Consider the following 20,285-nt stretch of genomic DNA (forward strand, 5'->3'; position numbering starts at 1 on the left):
CTACGTGTAAGACATAAACTATAATACATGCAGAGTTACAGTACAGTAGCTTGATGTCACACCTATAAATCCATAAAAGGCAGTGAACTAAATAGTTACTGATTTATATATAAGTAGATAGACGTCAAACAAATCATTTTGAACGTGAGTGATTCTTTCTAAGGTTTTACATTTCAATAATGAATTTACAATAATAGTTATTGCTGTGCTACATAAAAGGCTTTAATAAGATTCTGTGTTGACCACACGCATATGACCACCCAAGAACAAAAACTTTTACAAAGAACAAATTTTCTTTTTTTGAAACCTTTTAAAAGCAATAACATGAGTACAAGCCCTTAAGACTGGTCCTTTGTGTACTGTTACAGTAACCAACACACATTAACATTTTGGATTAGTGTTTACATTGCACAAGGCTTATTTGGCATACGTATGAAACAACACACTATGGGGACAGAGTACAAGAACCTCACAAATGTGAGACTTGTTGACTCTTTGGTCTACATGCGCAGGAATGACATCATTATCTAAATGTACAAATGTTTTCATCGTTTGAAGCAGGCGACAAGTTTATTTGACATGTATGTACGGTGTAAGAAAACTTCATATGATGAGGACAAATTAAAGTGCATACAGAATGTACATAAGATTATTACCAAGAGTTAATAACAGTGGTAGGTCTTGTTATTATTGATTTAATTGTAGCCACAATAAGAAATAAAGATGCATAGCATTGAAAATGTTGTGATGTATGGTGCCCCTTAAGACTCACAACCCTTTCACAGTATGTATGTAGGGATACTTCAAACTGCAAAATTAACATGTACTAATTCCAAGAATAATTTTGCATTTTGTAAAATTTGTGCCATCATAATTATTAAGAATATTTCCACTGTATGCAAACACAAGACAATAATGAGTTACTACATGTTTGATATAAAACTAAAGCAATGACACAAAAATTGATGACAGATAATTTAATAGCATTTCATTCAATTGTTAGACTTTACAGCTTCAAATTCAACTTTTGTAACTTTCGTGAGACTGGTGGATGATGCAGCATTTGTTGTCTTTGTATCAGTGCAGCCTCCAATGACAATGATGGAATTCTTTCCAGCCAGAGCTGCTGCTGTATAGGCCACATTGGTAGGCAGTGTCACAGAATCTATCTGTCTCCAGAGTTGAGTAGCTTGATCATAAATTGCAGCAGTTGCGACAACTTCGCCATTTTTATTTTCACCACCAAGAATTACTGGGGGAGATGAGGTGGGGACAAGAGCAGAGTACCACAGGGGAGCATCAGGCAATGATACCCAAGGATTTTGTGCCTTCACTGTACCCTTGCTTGACTGTTGCTGGTCTAAAGCTGATGCATAAGTGATGTGGTCTATAGCAATTGTGTAGGCATCATTATAGCAGTGATTATCTACCCCATTATATCCCACAATGTGAAATGACTTTGTCGAGGCTGTGGCTGAAATTCCCCACATTGGTTTGGGTAGCTGTACTGCCAACTTAGCCCATTTGCTGTCAACAATATTCAGGACCTCAATGTCATCAAGAACTACAGTAGTGTCTTCTCCTTTTCCTCCAGCTACTATCACATCATCATTGTGAGGTACCACTGCTGGTCGGGTTCTGGCTACTAGCATGTTTGGGTAAACATCTTTCCAAGTGTCGTCCTCCTCATGGAACGTAGAAACTTGACCAGTTACTTTACCACTTTTCATGTCCCGTCCACCAAACAGTGTTACTCTCCCGCCAACAACTTGTGGTATACTGTAGTACTGACTAGGTAGTGGAAGAATGGACCACTTGTCTTCTTGAATGGTGTACCTATATACCTGATGGATGGCATCTTTGTCTGGACTCACACCACCACCGACGTAAATGTTGTTATTGTCTGATGTGGCATGTGCATAGTACATTGGTGAAGGCAAACTTGTGCATGGAGAGCATTTAGCTTGGCTGGCACCATCCAATGTTTCTTGAAAACAATTTGCTATGTTCTATGGAAAAATGCAAAGATTTATAAATGTTATTGTTTTACTGCACGCATGATAAGTTAAAAGCATCAAGTAGATACACTTACCGCTGGATCAGTTTCTAATGGATCCGGTATGGCTCCATGTGCCAATCCAGCACCGTCTTTTTCATTCTTTGCCTTTAGTTGCCTGTACTGCTTAAGAACAACTCTGTTCTCCTCTTTCAGTATTTCCATTGCTTGTGATTTTATTTCAAGCCTAGACTGTAAGTCAGATAAGTCAACATTGAGCTGCTTTATCTGAAGATCTTTTTTTGAATCCAAACTTCCAACAGATTGGCACCATTCCTAAAAAATATTCAGAATACACATAATGTAGCACAGCTACACGTGTCTCTAATGCATGCATATACATCCAGATTAAATTTAGCTAGATTCAAATACATACAAGCATGCATTCAGTTATACGCCAGGTACTTCATTTTCAAGGTGTAACACGTGGGTCCACTTAAACTCTAGGATGCTAAAACAAAGCTAGCTTGCTAGTGTCGATGAGATTTGACATACTGGAGAAATGTGCTTCACCCTGTGTTTTATTGCTGCATAAGAACTGTAAAAGCTTTCAATACAAATTTAACCATCACACCCTTCACCTGAAGATACCACATTCATTCAAATACCAGATTCAAAATCACCTATAGGTAATAATCACCTGACCTCCTATATGGATTAATACAGTATGTTTAAACAATTTCAATAGTGACCTTGTATGTTTCTTCAAGCTTGACTCTGTATACTTCCATATTTGTCAAAAATGTAGGCACCCTTGCAGCAAAATCTGGTGGTGTGAACACCTCAGCTAATGAAGGAGTCTTATCTCCATCTTCTGCTTTATCTTGCTACAGTAGGTAATGAAAAATTAAATGAATTTTTCTGGGCATGTCTGTATTGTGTGTGCATACAAACAAGTTGTGTTGTGCTATTTCTAAAAATCAGTTATTATTATCCCCTCCTATTATTATTGGTTTGGTTTTACATTATAAAATTTTTATTAGGGCAAACATGTATAGTACAAAAAATTACACAAGTTTTAATGAACAGTGACACAACACTCAAAGTGATATAACATATACCGTAGACTCTGGTTATTAGGCGCATGCGCTTATAATTTTCAGAGGAATTATTTGTGAAATTTACTATGCTTGTTAAGTGCATGTGCTTATAAATTACGGTAAGGAATTTCTACTAGGAGGGAATTAGTTGTACCTGCTACAGTTTTCAAGTGATTTGAACACCAGTCAATAGTTTTCTTCAGTCGTGGAAATGGAATTTCTTAGAAGCCAGGTAGCAGCTACAGCTATCGTTATTACAGACGGCAGTATCTGCTAGACACGGGCCTGGCGAGGCATCGAGTGTGCTGTGACATGTCTGATTCATTCTGACAACAATTCTACATAGTACGAGGTGGAAGAGGCGATTTCAACCATATGTGCTTAACAAACAAGTGTCCAGCACAAGTCTACCATATGCGCTTAACAAGCAATATGCGCTTAATAACCATGTGCGCCTAATAACCGGAGTCTACGCGATAAAAGTAAGAGATGAATGATGACATTACAGCATAACTTGGTGGGAAACCCCATTTTAGCATTGAACAAAATGATTGTTATATAACATGCCAATGTAGGGATTTTTCCATCGAGCTATGCTATAATACCACCACTCATCTCTTGTTTCACTACTTTTTATCACTTGGATTTCTAAATTAATATACTAGTTTGCTTGGTTTTCGTTTGTTATAGCATGCAGCTATACATGTGTGACTGGTGACTGCTGTATTAGAGTATCTTTAGTCAGCCTTTCACTGACCAGGGGACATGTCACTATTTCATATTTTTATTGAGCTAGAATAGTGAATACAACTAGACCAATAATAAAGATGTGTGGTCATAGTGATCAAATAAATTATATTGTTTATAGGAGTAGTCTCCGTACTCGATCATTATAGGCAGGCAGGCAGGCAGGCAGGCAGGCAGGCAGGCAGGCAGGCAGGCAGGCAGGCAGGCAGGCAGGCAGGCAGGCAGGCAGGCAGGCAGGCAGGCAGGCAGGCAGGCAGGCAGGCAGGCAGGCAGGCAGGCAGGCAGGCAGGCAGGCAGGCAGGCAGGCAGGCAGGCAGGCAGGCAGGCAGGCAGGCAGGCAGGCAGGCAGGCAGGCAGGCAGGCAGGCAGGCAGGCAGGCAGGCAGGCAGGCAGGCAGGCAGGCAGGCAGGCAGGCAGGCAGGCAGGCAGGCAGGCAGGAAGGCAGGCAGGCAAAAGTTCAAGTTTTGGTAATTAAAAAAAAAAAAATTTCTACAGCCAGCTGCCTATGAGTGTTTCTTGTTTTTAATGTTTTAATGGTGTATTTTGATGTTAGATGCACTAATATTATTTGTAAAGGTAATTTTTGTTATGTAAGATGTCTCTGGGATGATTTGTAAAGGCAGAATTTTAAGTGGTAAGCGTCACTTTTGCTACTTAAACAGTACTAATGTACTATTTCGTACTATCATATTTGCCTGTTCATGGAGCATAAGGGTATCTTTGTTTCGTTCTGTACCATCAAGCAAATGTGAGTTACATATGTTTGTTTATTTTGCAGTTTGCAGTAATACTGTTGTAATTTCTATGCTTTAACAGCTTTCTTGCTTGTAGGACATAATGAATTTTGCTAGTTCACAGCGAACACAATAAGATAAGTCCCAACTCTGTAGACTGTTGCATTCTCGACTTATGATTAATTAAATGAGCACCTATTTAAGTTGCTGTACAAATTGCTGTTCCAGCTCTCTATCATTTAATACCCTGAAATTTTAAGGAAACATAAGTTGCAAGCCATAGCAGTGCCCACCCCCAAATGTTATGGCAACAAAAAAAAACTGGCTACTGTCTTCAGAGTTGCAAGTCTCATGAAACATGATGAAAAACAAGCATAGGACATAAAGTAGGCCAAGGTGATCTACTAAGTCATGAAGTAAACAAATGCCACAAATTAGTGTATATATACTGATTACTGCTAATCATTGAACGCTCAGCAAAGTCTTGAACTACCATTCTTTCTATGCACCAGAAATCTTCAATATTTCATACGTACAAAACTTGATGTCACTGGACTACTTTCAATAACTTTTTTATGCTTAAAAATGTGTTGTATCATGCACAGTAGCCCTCAGGTTGCAGTACTGGAGTCACTAATCATGTGTGCCTAGTGTGAATGACATCACTAGTTTATACAGCAACAGTATGAGTTGCATTGCACGGCTTACATTGCCTTATGTCAGGATACCCCGACATATTGTGTTGCTATATGTATTATCACAGCAGAACTGGCTATTTAACAAAAAAAAAAATCTACGTATGTATTTATTTAGTACATACATACCTTTGTATAGAGAGCCAACTTTTTAAATTCAGATATAGAATCAGTGAGAGTTATTTGTAATTGCTCCATTTTTTCTTCAGCCTCATGAATGAATGTTTTCCTTTCAAACTCTTCACACAAATTGTCATACTTCAGCTTCAAAATCTTCAGTTCATCTGAAAATCTTTTATCAGAAGATTTCAGCTTGTTATACTCTGCCTGTAGACTGTCCTTCTGTTCATACACCTACAGCACAGAAAAAGCATAGGATAACCAGTCTTAGCAAGAGTAAAAACACTATTGCAGTTGCTTAATACAAACATATGTACATACACACAGGTGTATGAATATGGTACAAAAAGGACAGTGAGTAATACAAGAAAAGTTATAGAGTGGCTTTGTGTTAACATGTACTGTACTGTAGGTGTGCCATATTCAAAAACGTGCTGAATAAGCTATAGCATAAGAACTAATTTTTGTAGGGTGGCAAGGATGACCAAACAAGTACTGTTGACAGCAAAATCAAAGTCATGGTATTAGTAACATGACAATTCAATTGATTTGGTCTGTATTTTCATAAAAAGAAAGTAGCAGTACCACTCCCACATCAAGGCCATGGTACATTTGTACGTACGTAAGTAATGTACCATAGTATATGGATTTCACCTTTGAAGTTACATGATGCATTATGTATCACACCACCCTGTTAATAAGGCCACCTCATTACTAAGACATACACCATAATAAGGTATGATTAGTACAGGCCAGCTGTAAACAGGGTGTAGCCCTCCAAAAATGGTTAGCATGAAATGTCTGAAATTGGTTTGTCACCACTCATGTGTTTTTGCATATATACATTAGTGAACATCAGGTTGTAGTTATTTCTTGGCCCCACCTTCGTATACCATATTTGACTGGTTAATAGCCACGGCTACTATAACTTTCAGTAAGCAAAACCCTGTGGCTACTATGTGAAGGCGGCTACTATGAGCTTGTGTGGCAGTCATTCATTTTAACTTCTCTCAAAAAAATGCTATTTCCTAGTTAAAACAACTCTGTTTCTGCTTCAAACATATCCGGTCAACACTTGCAACAGTATGTTCAGATACAAGCTGCAGCTCTTATCTGAGGGCGGCTCTTTTATGACAATAATTCTAGGCTGTGGAGCGGCTACCATCCGGGGACGGATATTACACAAGCCGCGGCTATTAACCGGTCAAATACGTTATCTTTGTTGAATGTTCTATTAGGATAAGTGACTGCTTTATTAGAGTATAACAGAACCTTGGCTACCCAAACTCCACATGATGATAAAAGATACTTTGTGAACTACATATATGACCCTGATGCACATGCTCTTAGAAAAATTTAATTGAGTGTGATAATCTATTTCAGATAAACATGTGTACAAATACATAAAAGTCACAAAATGGGGACACATTCTATATACTGTAATTACATTGCACTCTATAAATACAAATCAGGTGATGATTAGCCAGTAAGTGCATGTGTCCTAAATTGTACAACCGTCCCATTTAAAATAATGTAAACATTCTATGTAGATCCCTCCCATACACAAACTTAAATATAAAGTTGCATAAATTATTACAAACAGCGTATGCACATACCACCAATACATCCTAATCTTACAGTATATGTTTGTATGTATGTACGTATAATATTATGTAGGTAATCAGAACTTAAAACATAACGTACATACACACACAGAAATGCATGCATTATATATTAGACTCACATGCTTTAACACCTTCTCACTATCAATGGAAGCAATAGTTTCTTCTGCCTACAGTAAATTAGAGTACAGTATGTACATGTGCGTAACAACAAACAATTTGTCCATACACGGATGCTTTAATAATTACACATGTACTTGGCAAAACCTCAGAAACACAACTGTTACGCACACCGACATACTGTTCATTTTCGCAAACATTTCATTACAGATAATATGGTTTTACACGGAAGCAATTCTCATGAATTCCTAAGCAAGCATTAATCCTACAACTCTAAAACAAAGTGACAATACAGAAGTACACAAAAAACATTGAACTAGAGTAGGGACCATAGCACATCGATGTGAAACAAGCTGGAGTAGTGCATGATATATTAAATCACAGTACAACAACAAGAAGTGTTATATCCCTACTGTGCTCAAGATACCATAATGGAAATGCCCAGTAGAGATACAACACTTCTTATTGTATTACTTTTAATGTCATGTACTACTCCAGCTTGTTTCAGTACTTTTTATCAATGTGCTATGGTCCCTACTCTAGTTGAAAATTCCAAGTTTTTTTGTGTGTACTTATTTGTTAGCTTTTATTGTAAAATAAAGTCATTATGGCTGGTGAACCCACGCTTACCGCATCTAAAGAAGGAATGACGCTGCATGCCCCGGCTATCAATTATTGTCTGAAAAGTGAAGTATCCATTACGTTTCATTGTCAGCTATGTTCAACCTGTTACACAGCATTACAAATCAAGAACTGTTCAAAAAGCATCTCTGCAATCAAAGTATAGCCACTATGAAAAATACAGACAATTTCTGTTACGAAGGGAAGCCATCATGTGCTACCACCAAATCAACACCTTTTGCTGTCAGCAAAGATGAATGGAACACAAAGGAGGACGCTGGTAAGTCCATGAAGAATGCACTGTAAGTACTGCGGTATGCCAAAAGGTACTTGTCCAGCTGAAGCGATGTCGAACAGTTAATAATTAAAAAAAAAAAGATCATAGCAACTTGTTGAAAGAATTTCAGGTCAATCTGAAGGCTTGCTTGTTACCTAACCAATACTGCTTCATCGTCGTCAGGAAAAAGTAAGGCTGGTTTTTAAGCGGTGTTTTTTCATGGGCTATGCCCAAACTCTTGTGGTCCCTACTATACAGTACAATAATACAGTACAATAATACAGTACAATAATACAGTACTATCATACTGCATGATATGTGACCAGATTTTACAACTCAAATATGTACTGTATGATTAAAATAATTTACAAACTTCCAATCAGCTTTACAGTGATTAGAATCACTAGTAATGTGGATTTCTACATATTTCAAGTGTGACATTTTTCACAATCTGGCCACGTATCATTAATGAGTGGCATTTCACCATGTAACAGTAAACTTACCTTTTTACTAAGAAGGGCAAAGGAGCCAACATTCAAGTCACCATTGGAGAAAAATATAGTGTTAGGGTACATAGCAACTTCTGCAACTCCTTTATCCTTAAGATAATCTAAATGGTCATGCAGCCCACTGCTAACAAATGGCACAACACTTTTAGGAATCATCCAGTATAGCACTAGAGGGTTGACTTTTGCTGCTAACAGCTGCAGAGCGTGTGACGAGACCCCAAACTTTTCTGTCAGTGTATCAGACATTTCAGTAATGTACTGTAGTGGAACTGGCTGAGTCTGAGGTTGATCGATTCTGATTGACAACACTGTGTATGAGCTGGTCGAAGATGGAGCCATCTTTATTGAAGGAGGAGGTAACGGAAACAGATCAAATGATTGGCTGACGTTGACATGTGATTCAAATTCATCCAACAGTTTCAAGCCTTCCTCACAGTTGCAAGCTTCAAGAATACATCTCAGTGAGGAATAACTGTTCCATTTCCAAGTAGATGAAAGCCTGTTTAGAATAGCCTCAGGACTGTCTAAAGCTTCCACAAAACCAGAAGGAAATAGCGGAATAGCTTTGTGATCGTTAGCATTGACATTCAATTGGTGACATGCTTGTAACAAGCTTTAGGTACCAAACTCTTTCAGTTTTTCATTTAACTGAGCAACAAGTTCCAAGAACCTGACATGAATGGCTTTAGCATCAAGAAAATCTTTAGGCGGACAGACGGACAATGCTTCAAACTCTTCACCACTGTCGACACTGTCTTCACCGTTGGCTGGTTGGGATGGCTCCCTAGTCGATTGCTGTTCAGCATCTGTACTTGCTTTATCAGCAGAAATGGACTCAATAGCTGTATACACAAATGGTAACATGTGAGCTATAGAGTAGCATAAAGTGACTTATGTACATAGAAATACATGTATCACAACAATAACTGCAGTAAATCATTTTGCGTCCACATGTAAGTAAATGTGTCTTCAAGGGCTGTGGGCAGATTCTGCACTATGTGAATACATTATTTGTAAATGTGCTGTAAATTCTTCTTTGCCAAGAAAAATGTAATTTAAAGAGAACATAATTAACTATACGTTAAATGCACATACTAAGAGAGTACTAGACAGTGATTGTATGTAAGCAGAGGTGAGTACTAGATTGAGACTATAAAGCATGATGGTCATAACTATTACAATTCTCATACATACATACAGTATGTATGTACCTATGTACATACAAGCTTGCTACCGTACTTTGTTATAAATCCATTACCGTACAATTATCGTCTCATATACCGTAATTTTATCTAGAGTAGAAAAATATACCCATATATTATACGTATGTAAGGATTAGATATGTGCATATACAAACCCTACTATTTTTGTGCAATAGCCAAACCTTCAGGGTTTTCCATATATAAAATTACAGTATTCACAAAGTTTAACTGGCAAAACAAATTGTCTTACCACTTATCAACATGGCTCCCAGCTTTTGATAGTTTTCAGTATCACAAAGTGCCTGACAAAATTCTTTAATGATGTTGGAGTCTGTGACTATCAAACGATTAAGGAGAAAAGTGTTCTTCTGATATTCACTGTTCAGTGTAGCAAGTATTTTGGTGTCTTCTTCATTCAACAACTTCAGGGTGTGCATCATTTGGCAAACAACATTGTTGTCAAGATTATCCGACAGAAAACAATAGTAGTGATTTATCACTTCAGCAGGTGTTGCTAATGCAGAATACAAACATGGAAATGTTAACATACACACTACATAGTAGGAACAAGTTGATGTTGTGCTACATACTATTCGAACAAACCACATTAAACAAAATATTGCACACAGATTGTTTGTCTATTGTCTTGACAAAGCCACAAGGCTGCCCTACATTTTTTTGTTTGCATCAGAATAGTACATGCCCCCTTTCAACAACTCAAAGGGAAGGCATAGGCTTAATTACTTATGATTCCTGGTAGTCTATGGGGTTTGCATCGTTACTTTTCAGTAGTTAAATACCAAACTCAAAGGGAAGGCGGTTCACAAAGTCTGAAGAGTCGCCGCACCCATATTTCAGACCACTGAAAAGAAACCGCCTCTGAGCAAAATTTACCTGCGCGAAAGTTTTATACAGAGCTTTTACTTCTTACGTGTAGACTGGATTCACAATTTAACAATTTTGCTCATGTGAGTGCATACAGGGAAACATAGATACATAGATAGGTACTGTAGGTAGGTACGTATATATATACACACACACGCAGACACACACACACACACACACACACACACACACACACACACGCACACACACATGCAGACACACACACATGCAGACAGACAGACAGACAGACACACACACACTACACACACACTTTTCGGAAAACAATTTCAACAAACCAGGTTAAAAAAAACAAGAGTCCAGTGGTAGCTATTACTGTGGGAAAGTCCCTACAATAACATGTTACCACCATCTGTTCAATGCCAAATTAGGGATTTTCCCACATAACTATGTTACAATAGCTACTATCATTTCTATCTCTTGTTTCACTACTTTTTACATGTGCCACTGGAACCCTATACTATTTAATAACTTTTTACTGCACTAGTTTATTAACTGTTTTTGCTATAGCATAGTTATGATATACACATGTGGCTGTGACAGCTGTTGGTCTTGCTGCTTATCTTGATTGAGCTACGTATGCAATCGATCAATGGGTTTGGTTTCCATGTTTTCTACAGCAAATCCGATTGCAGCTGGATCACTAAGAGGTGTGGTAGCCGTCCTTAGGCACCCTAACATGCTAATCGTTAAGGGCATGGTGGTCATGGTCACCATGCAATTGTTTATACTTGAAGTTACAGGTATGTATCTACTCTCTCTTACAGTAGTGTAAGCACTCCAAATACATGTAGTTTTGTGACATCTAAAACACTCCTCTAAGGAAAGTGTCAATAATGCTTGGGTATGGTTTAAGAAGACAACCATGTAATTTAAAAGAGAAGGCAGATACTCATTGAAACCATAAAAGGCACATGTCACACGTGAACACAATGCAGCAAAATGGGCACAATTTTTGTGTATTGGGTATCAATTTTGCATGGTAACAAAAGAGGCAAATAAACTAACAAAAAAAAGATTTACAACTACTTGTAAGTAGGGCTGAAACAATTTTACTATTAGAGAGTATAGGGTTAATGATCAAGTACTCACAGATATGTAATAGCCATACAAACATGGTCTATAGCAGATCATAGCAATTTACAGCTTTTAAATGATATACGTACACACTGTACTACAGTATCTGTACAAATATTCCTGACAAATGAAGTATGCTAAATTTAATCTTCACAGTGTCACTTCTTGTTGACAAAACATCACATGAGCTATGTCACGTGATCTTACTGAAGTACTCGAGTACCAAGTTTACCATCTGAGTACCCAAACCTTAATGAATACCTGCATATTTGCAGTATTTGCTTCAGCTTTACTTATAAAGAAAAAGTGGGTAAAGATTGAGATGCTCTAATAGAATAGTCATTACATGACTGGATATCCCAATAGAACATTCACAGATGTATTAGATGCTCTAATAGAACAGTCAAGACACCAAGGGACACAACTCTAGCATAAAAGGGGAAATTTTGGAACATTTCTTAATAATTTCAAAAGCATAATAGGCTCAGACCAGTATTAAGACTAATACATGGCCAGCGATTTTTCACAATTCACATTTTTTGCCACAAAACTTGTATACCCACATACGTATGCATGAAGACACGTACAACATTACCTAGAGCAACTTACAGGCAACAGGTTTAGGCAACTGTAGCAGACTAGACAGTACAGCAGGCTGTATTGTGAATGGATCATAGACTGGAGGATATGACTCAATGTGCAAATATTGCAAGTGGATTTGATGGAACTTGTGACGATTGCTCAGTGCCGACTTGTATGCATGAAACTTGTATTGAGTAGGAATCAGCCACGTTATCTGAAGACATCCTGGACTAACAGAATCCAAGGCACAAGTGCCAGGTCCAATTGTTAATATGAGTGCTTCTAGGTCATCCCAATATTCTGATAAAACTTCAATAGTTACTTTGTCTGGCTCAATGTTAAGCTTGCTACTCACTCTGGCAGTGTAAGCTTCATTGACCTCCTTCTTTCGTTGAAACTGCTCCAATACTTCACTAAGCTTCTTGGGATAGATAAGCCTTTTGTACTTATCAACCAACACCTTCGCTTTCTTGATGCCAGAGGAAAAGATAAGCACGGTTATTAGACGCAAATCCACCCAATGCCAATACTGAGATTCAGCCAACACATCTAGTAAGTCATCAAGAACTTTTGTAGCTTTAATACGTTTGTACAAGTCATCAGGTAACTTTACACCTCCTGGGAGCTTCATTTGGTAACAAAATGCTCTCTTCAGGTTGGAGAAATCTGCTAGTTTTAGCAACTTGGACAATTCTGATGTCAGAAGAACAAAAGCCTCCAAAACACTTTTGCAATCTGTAAAATCTATGGCAATGCTACTTTGGTCCTGAGAACCTGAAATATATGCTAGGGTTATACAGTAACATTTATCAACACAAAATTTACAACACACTTAAGATGACACGGACGATTTAATATACAGTATACATTTTTTATTGAGCCTGATAATAATCTATTCCACCAAAATACTGTTTGGAGAAGATCTGTACAGCATATAAACAAATTACGTACATACACTGTACCATGTATAAATGTATTGATTTTCTCTGCCAATGATTGGGCATGAATATTGCCATGTTTTTGCATAATTTCCAACATTTTATAGAAGTTCCCTGTCTGACCACTCTCAAGTGGAGCAGAAATGCTTCTTAGTAACCGTACAATACTATCCTTGGGTTGAAGGGTAAAGATGTCGTGGTGTTCATTCATTGTGATGATATGTGCTGACACAAAATGAGGGGCAAATGTGTTAGTTTGAAACACGTGAGTGAGATCACTATAACAAGTGACAAATGCATCGTATTCTATTGGGTGAGTACCTACAAGAGAAAATACATACATTGTAATACATTCACAAGCACTGGGTTTGATTAGGGATCATAGAAATAAATATTAGCAAGACAAGGGAGGTCGTCTACACCTGCAGATATACATGTACTAGTGGGAAATTTAATCCCTATACTTTAGTCTATAGCTATAGGGATTAAATGTCCATTAGTAGGTATAGATGACCTTCCTTAATGGAGCCACTCTCCCAGGATTATAGGCCATATAGATGAGGATATTGAACTTGATGGGAGAGTTTGACAATAATTCCATAGATTGTGCATGTGAGAGCACTAAGGGTTGTATACAATCAGGGGGGTAGGACATGACCACGTGCACTACGGAGCACTAACAAAAATATTTATTTTAAACATAGTCATACTACCTGTTGAAATTAATAGATTGTACAAAAAACGATTGTATTGTAATCATTGATGATCACTGTTACTGTTGATGTGAAAGTCGTCACCGCCACACATCGTCATCGTTGTAAGTCTAATTACTCCATAACGGCAGCGTTTTTCCAATCGTGAATCACACCATTGCACACAAAAAACTAAGTAGAACTAAAATATGTATTAATCCCCTTCCTACACTTTTTGTACAGGGTCTATTCAGCTCACGTGAAATACTTTCAGTACTTGCACAATGTTATTACGTATTCACGTGGGCTTGTCCTACCCCCCCTGGCATACAATCACTGCATGGACCGGACTAGTGGACTCAAGTTTTTTAAAACATTATTCTGTCGTCTAAACACATATGTAGTAAACCTGTCGACTTTGCACTACCTGTGCATTTTAGTGCAATTAACACAATGAACAGGTATCATTAGCCCATCAGTCTTGAAAGAGACACTACACCGATGTGTTTAAATGAAAGTATATACTCATCTGTTTTACAGTCTTTCATGGCATGATCTCCAGAGAGTCATGCATGACTACCATTCTTCTTATCATGGAGTATTTATCATAGAGTATATGTTTAGTTATATACGTAATAACCATGCATCCTAATGCAAGTAATGGTCTTCCAAGTCAGCAAAATTTTCCATGCTATTCCATCCATTGGTAGGTGATACATACCGTACACACAGCTGGGAAAAGCTGACATATTTTGGCATGGCCACACAGCTTTTTTTTGTAGGCTTGAGCCAATTACGCTCAAAATTATACTCTCAAAATCAAGATTATTCGAGAGCTGACTGTTTTATTAGAGTATATCTGCATTTCCTGACTGCTGTATTAGAGTAAGTAACTGCTCGAGTATCTTGATCCATTTTCATAAAGTGTGAATAATCAGTCAGGAAATAGTAAAAATAATAACACTGCAAGGTTTTTTATATGAAATGCAGTATTTTTGGCACACGCATTGCACGTTTTAATTAAAATTATTGAAAATCGTCTTATTATGCTGGCATAATGTTTGATGCTTTTGCTAGCCTATTATACTCGAAATTATGCCGGCATAATTGGCACAAGGCTATTCTTTGGTGTGTAGAGGTGGGAGTGTCTAACTACATAAGACTAACATAATTATAATTATTCTATATAACAAACAATAGCAAGTTTACCAACAATAATTGGTAAAAAATATTACAACAACTTGAGTCTAGTAGATCAGTCCAGTCCACTAGTCCAGTCCAGTGATTGTATACAACCGAGTGCTTAAGGGTCTCAGGAAGAACGGTCAGTCCTCGCTGCTCACCGCTGAAGGGATTTGGCAGTGTTGGTAAGGCATAACACAGGTGCTTTCAGTGCAACTCACACACAAATGCTACAAAGTTGATAGACATTATCATAGACTTAACTTTGTCCTTCTTTGTTTCCCATTTCTTTTTGTTGACAGTGCGTGTCAATAAGTTATACATATGTGACCGGATATGCAAAAAGGGGTCTTCCACGTACATCCAATTTACCCACTTTGACAATTCATAACTTCAGGTTAGAAAGAGCCACTGACGTGAAATTTGGTCAGACGTGAACACCAACATAGCTGATAAATGATGAAAACTTCAGTGTAATATGTTACTTGAATACTGAGTTATAGTCTTTTCCAAGTTCACAGAATTGGATGTTTGTGGAAGACCCCTTTTTGCAAATCCGATTACACACATATAGGCTTCCCTCTTGCTGTGCTGACTAGCCACCGTATCATGTTTATCATTCATGTTTTCTGGAAATTGCTGAGATGTTTCTTGTACTGCTGTTTGTTGAAGTGCTTTGTAACAGGCTGAAAAAGTTGAAAACAGCATATTGACTACTTCACTTCTCAGTAATTGATGGTTGCGGTGTATGTTCAGACATAAAATTTGTTATGTGGCATGTCTAGCACTATTTTTCTTTTGATGCGGCATGTTTGGGTTCACCAGTCATAATTGTTACGTAAACATTCAAGCAAGCACATGGAAAAGTGGGAATTTTAAGTTCGATTAGGGATCATAGAAATAGTGAAACAAGATTACTTCTCAACCGCTATCTGCTGTAATGGGAAGGATACGCTCTTAAACACATTCAAAACAGCCAAGAAACAAACTGTGCTACCACCATTGTACTGTTGATTTGCAACCATTTTCACAGGTGTTCTGAAGCATTCTTCCTCACATTCTGCCATCATTGCATCAGCGTACATTCACAAACTCAGTGCTGTAGGCTCGTAACTGGCTGTGGTACAAGTTCTTACTGTATTACTAGTCTAGTATATATGAGTTGCAACTAAATCAACACTGGCTGTATATGGAAACTTCTGTGTATCGTATGCATACTGAAGTTTCTTAGTATCATGCATTATGATTGCAAGTTAATTGACAAACCACACACAAAATGTATTATATCGCAAAATCTGACTAAACCACATGCACCAACCTACGTATGATACCAAAATTTCATTATAGCCTTTTTTCAGTCGATTATCACCAAATGACACCGGTATGAAAGTTACTTTACTGTACAGCACAAGTATTATATTGCTAAATTTTGGATGATTTTGACAAGTAAAATTATGACAAAATCTCAATACAGTATTGAAGAATGCAGTGTGAGGGAATAATTTGGTGAAAATGTTATTAATTAATTAATTTTCTCCCTTAATCTTTTGCGCTATACAGACTTATTAAGTACGTAGGTAGCAAACATAAGCTTTAAGAAACCTTTGATAATCCCTGTATTGACAGATAGTCTACTTGCGTGATTTTGAGTACATCCCGCTAACGCCCACATTAAAATCTGGCAATCTACTTTGCCTGGCCTAAACTGAATCAGCAACTGGGCGTACGAGGCTGCAGTAGAAGTTACTAAACTGTACAATCATAGGGTGTCATTGAATTCCAGAGAAATCACAACTAGCGGGCAGACAGATTAAAAAGTACGGGTAAATTAAGGAACGGTTATCATAAACATAGACAATATATAATCTATGTCATAAACAGCATGGTCTGGCACAACCTCGCGCACAACGTTATGCACCTATCAATGTATTGCTCCACTAGACCCCTTGGGCATATACGGGGCTATAGTGGGGATCTGATACAGCCCATGCCCCATAGTAGGGCAAACGTATCGTGTCAAATCCCCACTGTTGGCCCCAGTCTGCAACACGGGGATTTACTCGGGATTTGATATAGCATAGAAAGTCACAAAAAAAATTTGGGCGCTTAATGAACGATCGTCAAATGTCCCATAGTGGGGCAGTAGTTTAGTGTCAATCCCCCCTTATGCCTGAGGGGGTGGTGGGGCAATGCATCGATAGGTGCATTACAGGTACTGCATTCCAGTACTAAGATAATATCTTAGTACTGGAATGCAGTACCTGCATTATCATAAAGCCACTTAAATATTTAAGTGTTGAAAATTGTGTGGTGATGGAAAAATTATACGAGTATGAGTCATGGAAGTGTGAAAAAGTAGGCAAATTTATTGTGCCCACATGCCCTATTTTTGTAGGCCCGGCCAGTCACACATTTTTCTCCACCTTTTCAAACACACTTTATGTAACAACTTTAAACAGGCTGTAGGACCAGGTGTCTTACAGGCCTTCAGCACTTGTGCTGTAAAGCCTTAATAATAAACTGACACACTACACTAAGGCCACTTCAACTAAATCTTTTGTTTTTCGGGCCCGACCAACTGTATATTTTTCAGCATAAATATACGTTAATCACGTGATCACCTTGCAAACAGTGATAACGCCACAAAGGAGTTGCAAATTTACTTTTAAGCTCTCAAAAAGTAAGTAACACTAAATATCTCACTATATAGCTGTCTACTCACAAGTGATACAGGAACTGTAATGTAGCTTAGACTCTTAAAATCACTCTTCAGCTAGCAAAGTTGAGTATTTTATTTTTATTTTACCAACCTACCGACCATTATTTGGCTGAATTTCACCCAAGAAACATAAGATTTAGTTGAAGTGGCCCGATAGTGGCAAACGGGTGTCACTCCAATAGCCACTGTACTACGATCTGCGACCACGGTCAAAGAACAAGACTGGAGGACAATGGTCAAACTGTTTTCTCAGCACGGTCAAAGTTTTGCAAGTAGTAGTGTATGAAAATATAGCAAAAATAAATGGAATTAGGCCAATGGTCAAGACAAATTTTTGACGAAAGTCAACGGTCAAAGTCAAAAATCGATCTTGACCGCGGTCGCAGACCGTAGTTAGGGTCCGCAATCCGAAAAATCAACTTCTACAAATCAATCCCCCTACCATTGTGGGATGTTCATTGTAGTATCCCATTGCTTGATCCACCATGAAACCGGAGGCACGATTGTTGTCTTCACAGAAATATCATTTTCAGTATCTCACAAGATGCAAGATTTATTTTTAAAATTTCGTGCTCCACACAAAGGACCGGATGAAACTTGCTACTTAGCCACATTGTATCCAGAGTTGTTGTAGTTGAAAACTACGCACAGAAATAAGTAAATGATTTGCTGGGTGCCCGGAACAGGGATGCTTTCTTTGAAAAAACAGACAAAGAAATACGAAGTTTCGAATTCAAACTGCCCTACCACCCAGGGCAAGAGAAGCCAACTATTCCTCATAGTGCTTCGATACGGTTGGGTGCATAGTCCGTCTATGCTGTTAGTTTGGAAAAGATCTGAGACTTCTCACCATCTGGGTGACGAGCGTCAAAATTTTCTGCAGCATCAAAGAATTGTGTCGCGCTTTCTAGCCATTTCCAGCGCTTCTGCAGCCTCAACAATCATCAATTATAGACTAAAACTATGGCAAAAGATGTCCCTGAACGTCTGATAATAGCGGTTGTCAATTATTGCTTCATCCACAGCTTCCACGTCTCGCTCTAAGCTATGCATCAAGGGAGGCAGCAAAATCGTCCAAAATTGACTTCACCTCTCACGCTCCACAGCAGCTTCAAATCTTCACTAGATCACCCTACATCACCATTATGCTGCAAAACATCCCAAAACAAACCGAAAAATGCACAAAATCTTTCATTTTTGATTCGAGCTGGGTGGAGCTCCTGGTGAGCTGCTGGTATACTGCATCATATGAAATCACAGAAATACCAACTACTACTACTACCAAACGTTTTGAACCATCTTTTATCATCATTCTAATCAAAATTAAGTGACCAGTGTGGCATCAGAAGTACTGGAAAGCACTTTGGTACCATTGAGAGAATCCCTTGAAATGATGCACGAAAACTTTGACGCTCTTCACCCAGATGGTGAGAAGTCTCAGATCCTTTCCAGACTAACAGCGTAGACAGACTATGCATCCAACCTTATCACATCACTATGAGGAAGAGTTGGCTTTTCTTATCTTGGCTGGTAGGGCAGTTTGAATTTGAAAATTCGTATTTTGTTTTCTGCTTTTTGAGAGAAAGCAACCCTGTGCCGGTAACCCAGTGAATCATTTGCGTATTACTGTGCGTACTTTTTAACTACATTAACTCTAGATAATACCTAGCTAAGCAGCAGGTTCTATCCTGTTGTTTGTGTGGAGCACGGAATTTAAAAAATAATTTTTGCATCCCACGAAATACTAAAATCGATAGTTCTGTGAAGACAACAATCGTGCCTCCGGTTTCATGGTGGATCTAGCAATGGGATACTACAATGAACATCCCACAATGGTAGGGGGATTGATTTGTGAAAGTTGATTTTTCGGATTGCGGACCCTACCGTAGTACAGCGGCTATTGGAGTGACACCCCCTTGTAGTGGTGTGTGAACACTATGAGGAACACTAGCATAATTGAACGTCATTATTTACACAAGTAATTGTTAATGCTTAATGGACAGTTAACTATATTTTTTAAAATGCACCACCTCGAAAGCCCACAATAGTCTAAATATTCCGAGGTTGAGCAATGTTGCCAAAATAAAACTTTCACGGATTTGCAAATACATGTATGGAGGTCTAAATATTTCAAGGCTAAAATTTTCGCTAATAACCCCCAAAACCGTGAAAATTTTCCCTCTCGAAATATTTAGGCTATATACGGTACTCTTCATACGTCGTAACTACTGCATAAAACAGCGGTCTAGCCTTTCCATTCCGCAATGCGCGAACGAGCAAACAAAGTCATCACGCGGCAAGAGAAAACGGCATAATGATGTCACACACTGATTATAAACAATATGTATTACTATACTTGTTGAAGGTTGCCTCGTTCCTGGAGTCGCCATCATGTAAAGGCCGGATATTTATGACCACGCCTCCACTCGTAACCCACAATCGAAACTAA

General features: G+C 38.2%; 3 protein-coding genes across 4 annotated transcripts in view; 1 reads left to right on the top strand and 2 right to left on the bottom strand.

Moving 5' to 3' along the window:
- The window catches only part of LOC136252802 (uncharacterized), a 169,363-nt gene extending 157,401 nt beyond the window's left edge, over positions 1 to 11,962 (top strand). For both annotated transcript variants that reach the window (XM_066045374.1, XM_066045375.1), the window contains exon 8: positions 11,952 to 11,962. The gene's annotated coding sequence lies outside the window, so the exon portion shown is untranslated. The remainder of the gene's footprint in view (positions 1 to 11,951) is intronic.
- On the bottom strand, positions 821 to 9,149 carry LOC136252798 (beta-scruin-like). Its single transcript, XM_066045366.1, has 6 exons — positions 8,536 to 9,149; positions 7,137 to 7,184; positions 5,402 to 5,626; positions 2,749 to 2,883; positions 2,093 to 2,332; positions 821 to 2,009 (listed from the first exon to the last, which is right to left on the bottom strand). The coding sequence occupies exons 1-6, from the start codon at positions 8,878 to 8,880 to the stop codon at positions 993 to 995; spliced, it is 2,010 nt and encodes a 669-aa protein (XP_065901438.1). The 5' UTR covers positions 8,881 to 9,149; the 3' UTR covers positions 821 to 992.
- LOC136252799 (uncharacterized) lies at positions 9,149 to 20,277 on the bottom strand. The gene is made up of 5 exons (XM_066045368.1): positions 20,193 to 20,277; positions 13,268 to 13,564; positions 12,333 to 13,079; positions 9,994 to 10,257; positions 9,149 to 9,383 (listed from the first exon to the last, which is right to left on the bottom strand). Exons 1-5 carry the CDS (start codon positions 20,227 to 20,229, stop codon positions 9,157 to 9,159), a joined length of 1,572 nt encoding a protein of 523 aa, XP_065901440.1. The 5' UTR covers positions 20,230 to 20,277; the 3' UTR covers positions 9,149 to 9,156.
- Positions 20,278 to 20,285: the final 8 nt, after the last annotated feature.

This window comes from Dysidea avara, chromosome 4 (genome assembly GCF_963678975.1).
Source record: "Dysidea avara chromosome 4, odDysAvar1.4, whole genome shotgun sequence".
NCBI lineage: Eukaryota > Metazoa > Porifera > Demospongiae > Dictyoceratida > Dysideidae > Dysidea > Dysidea avara.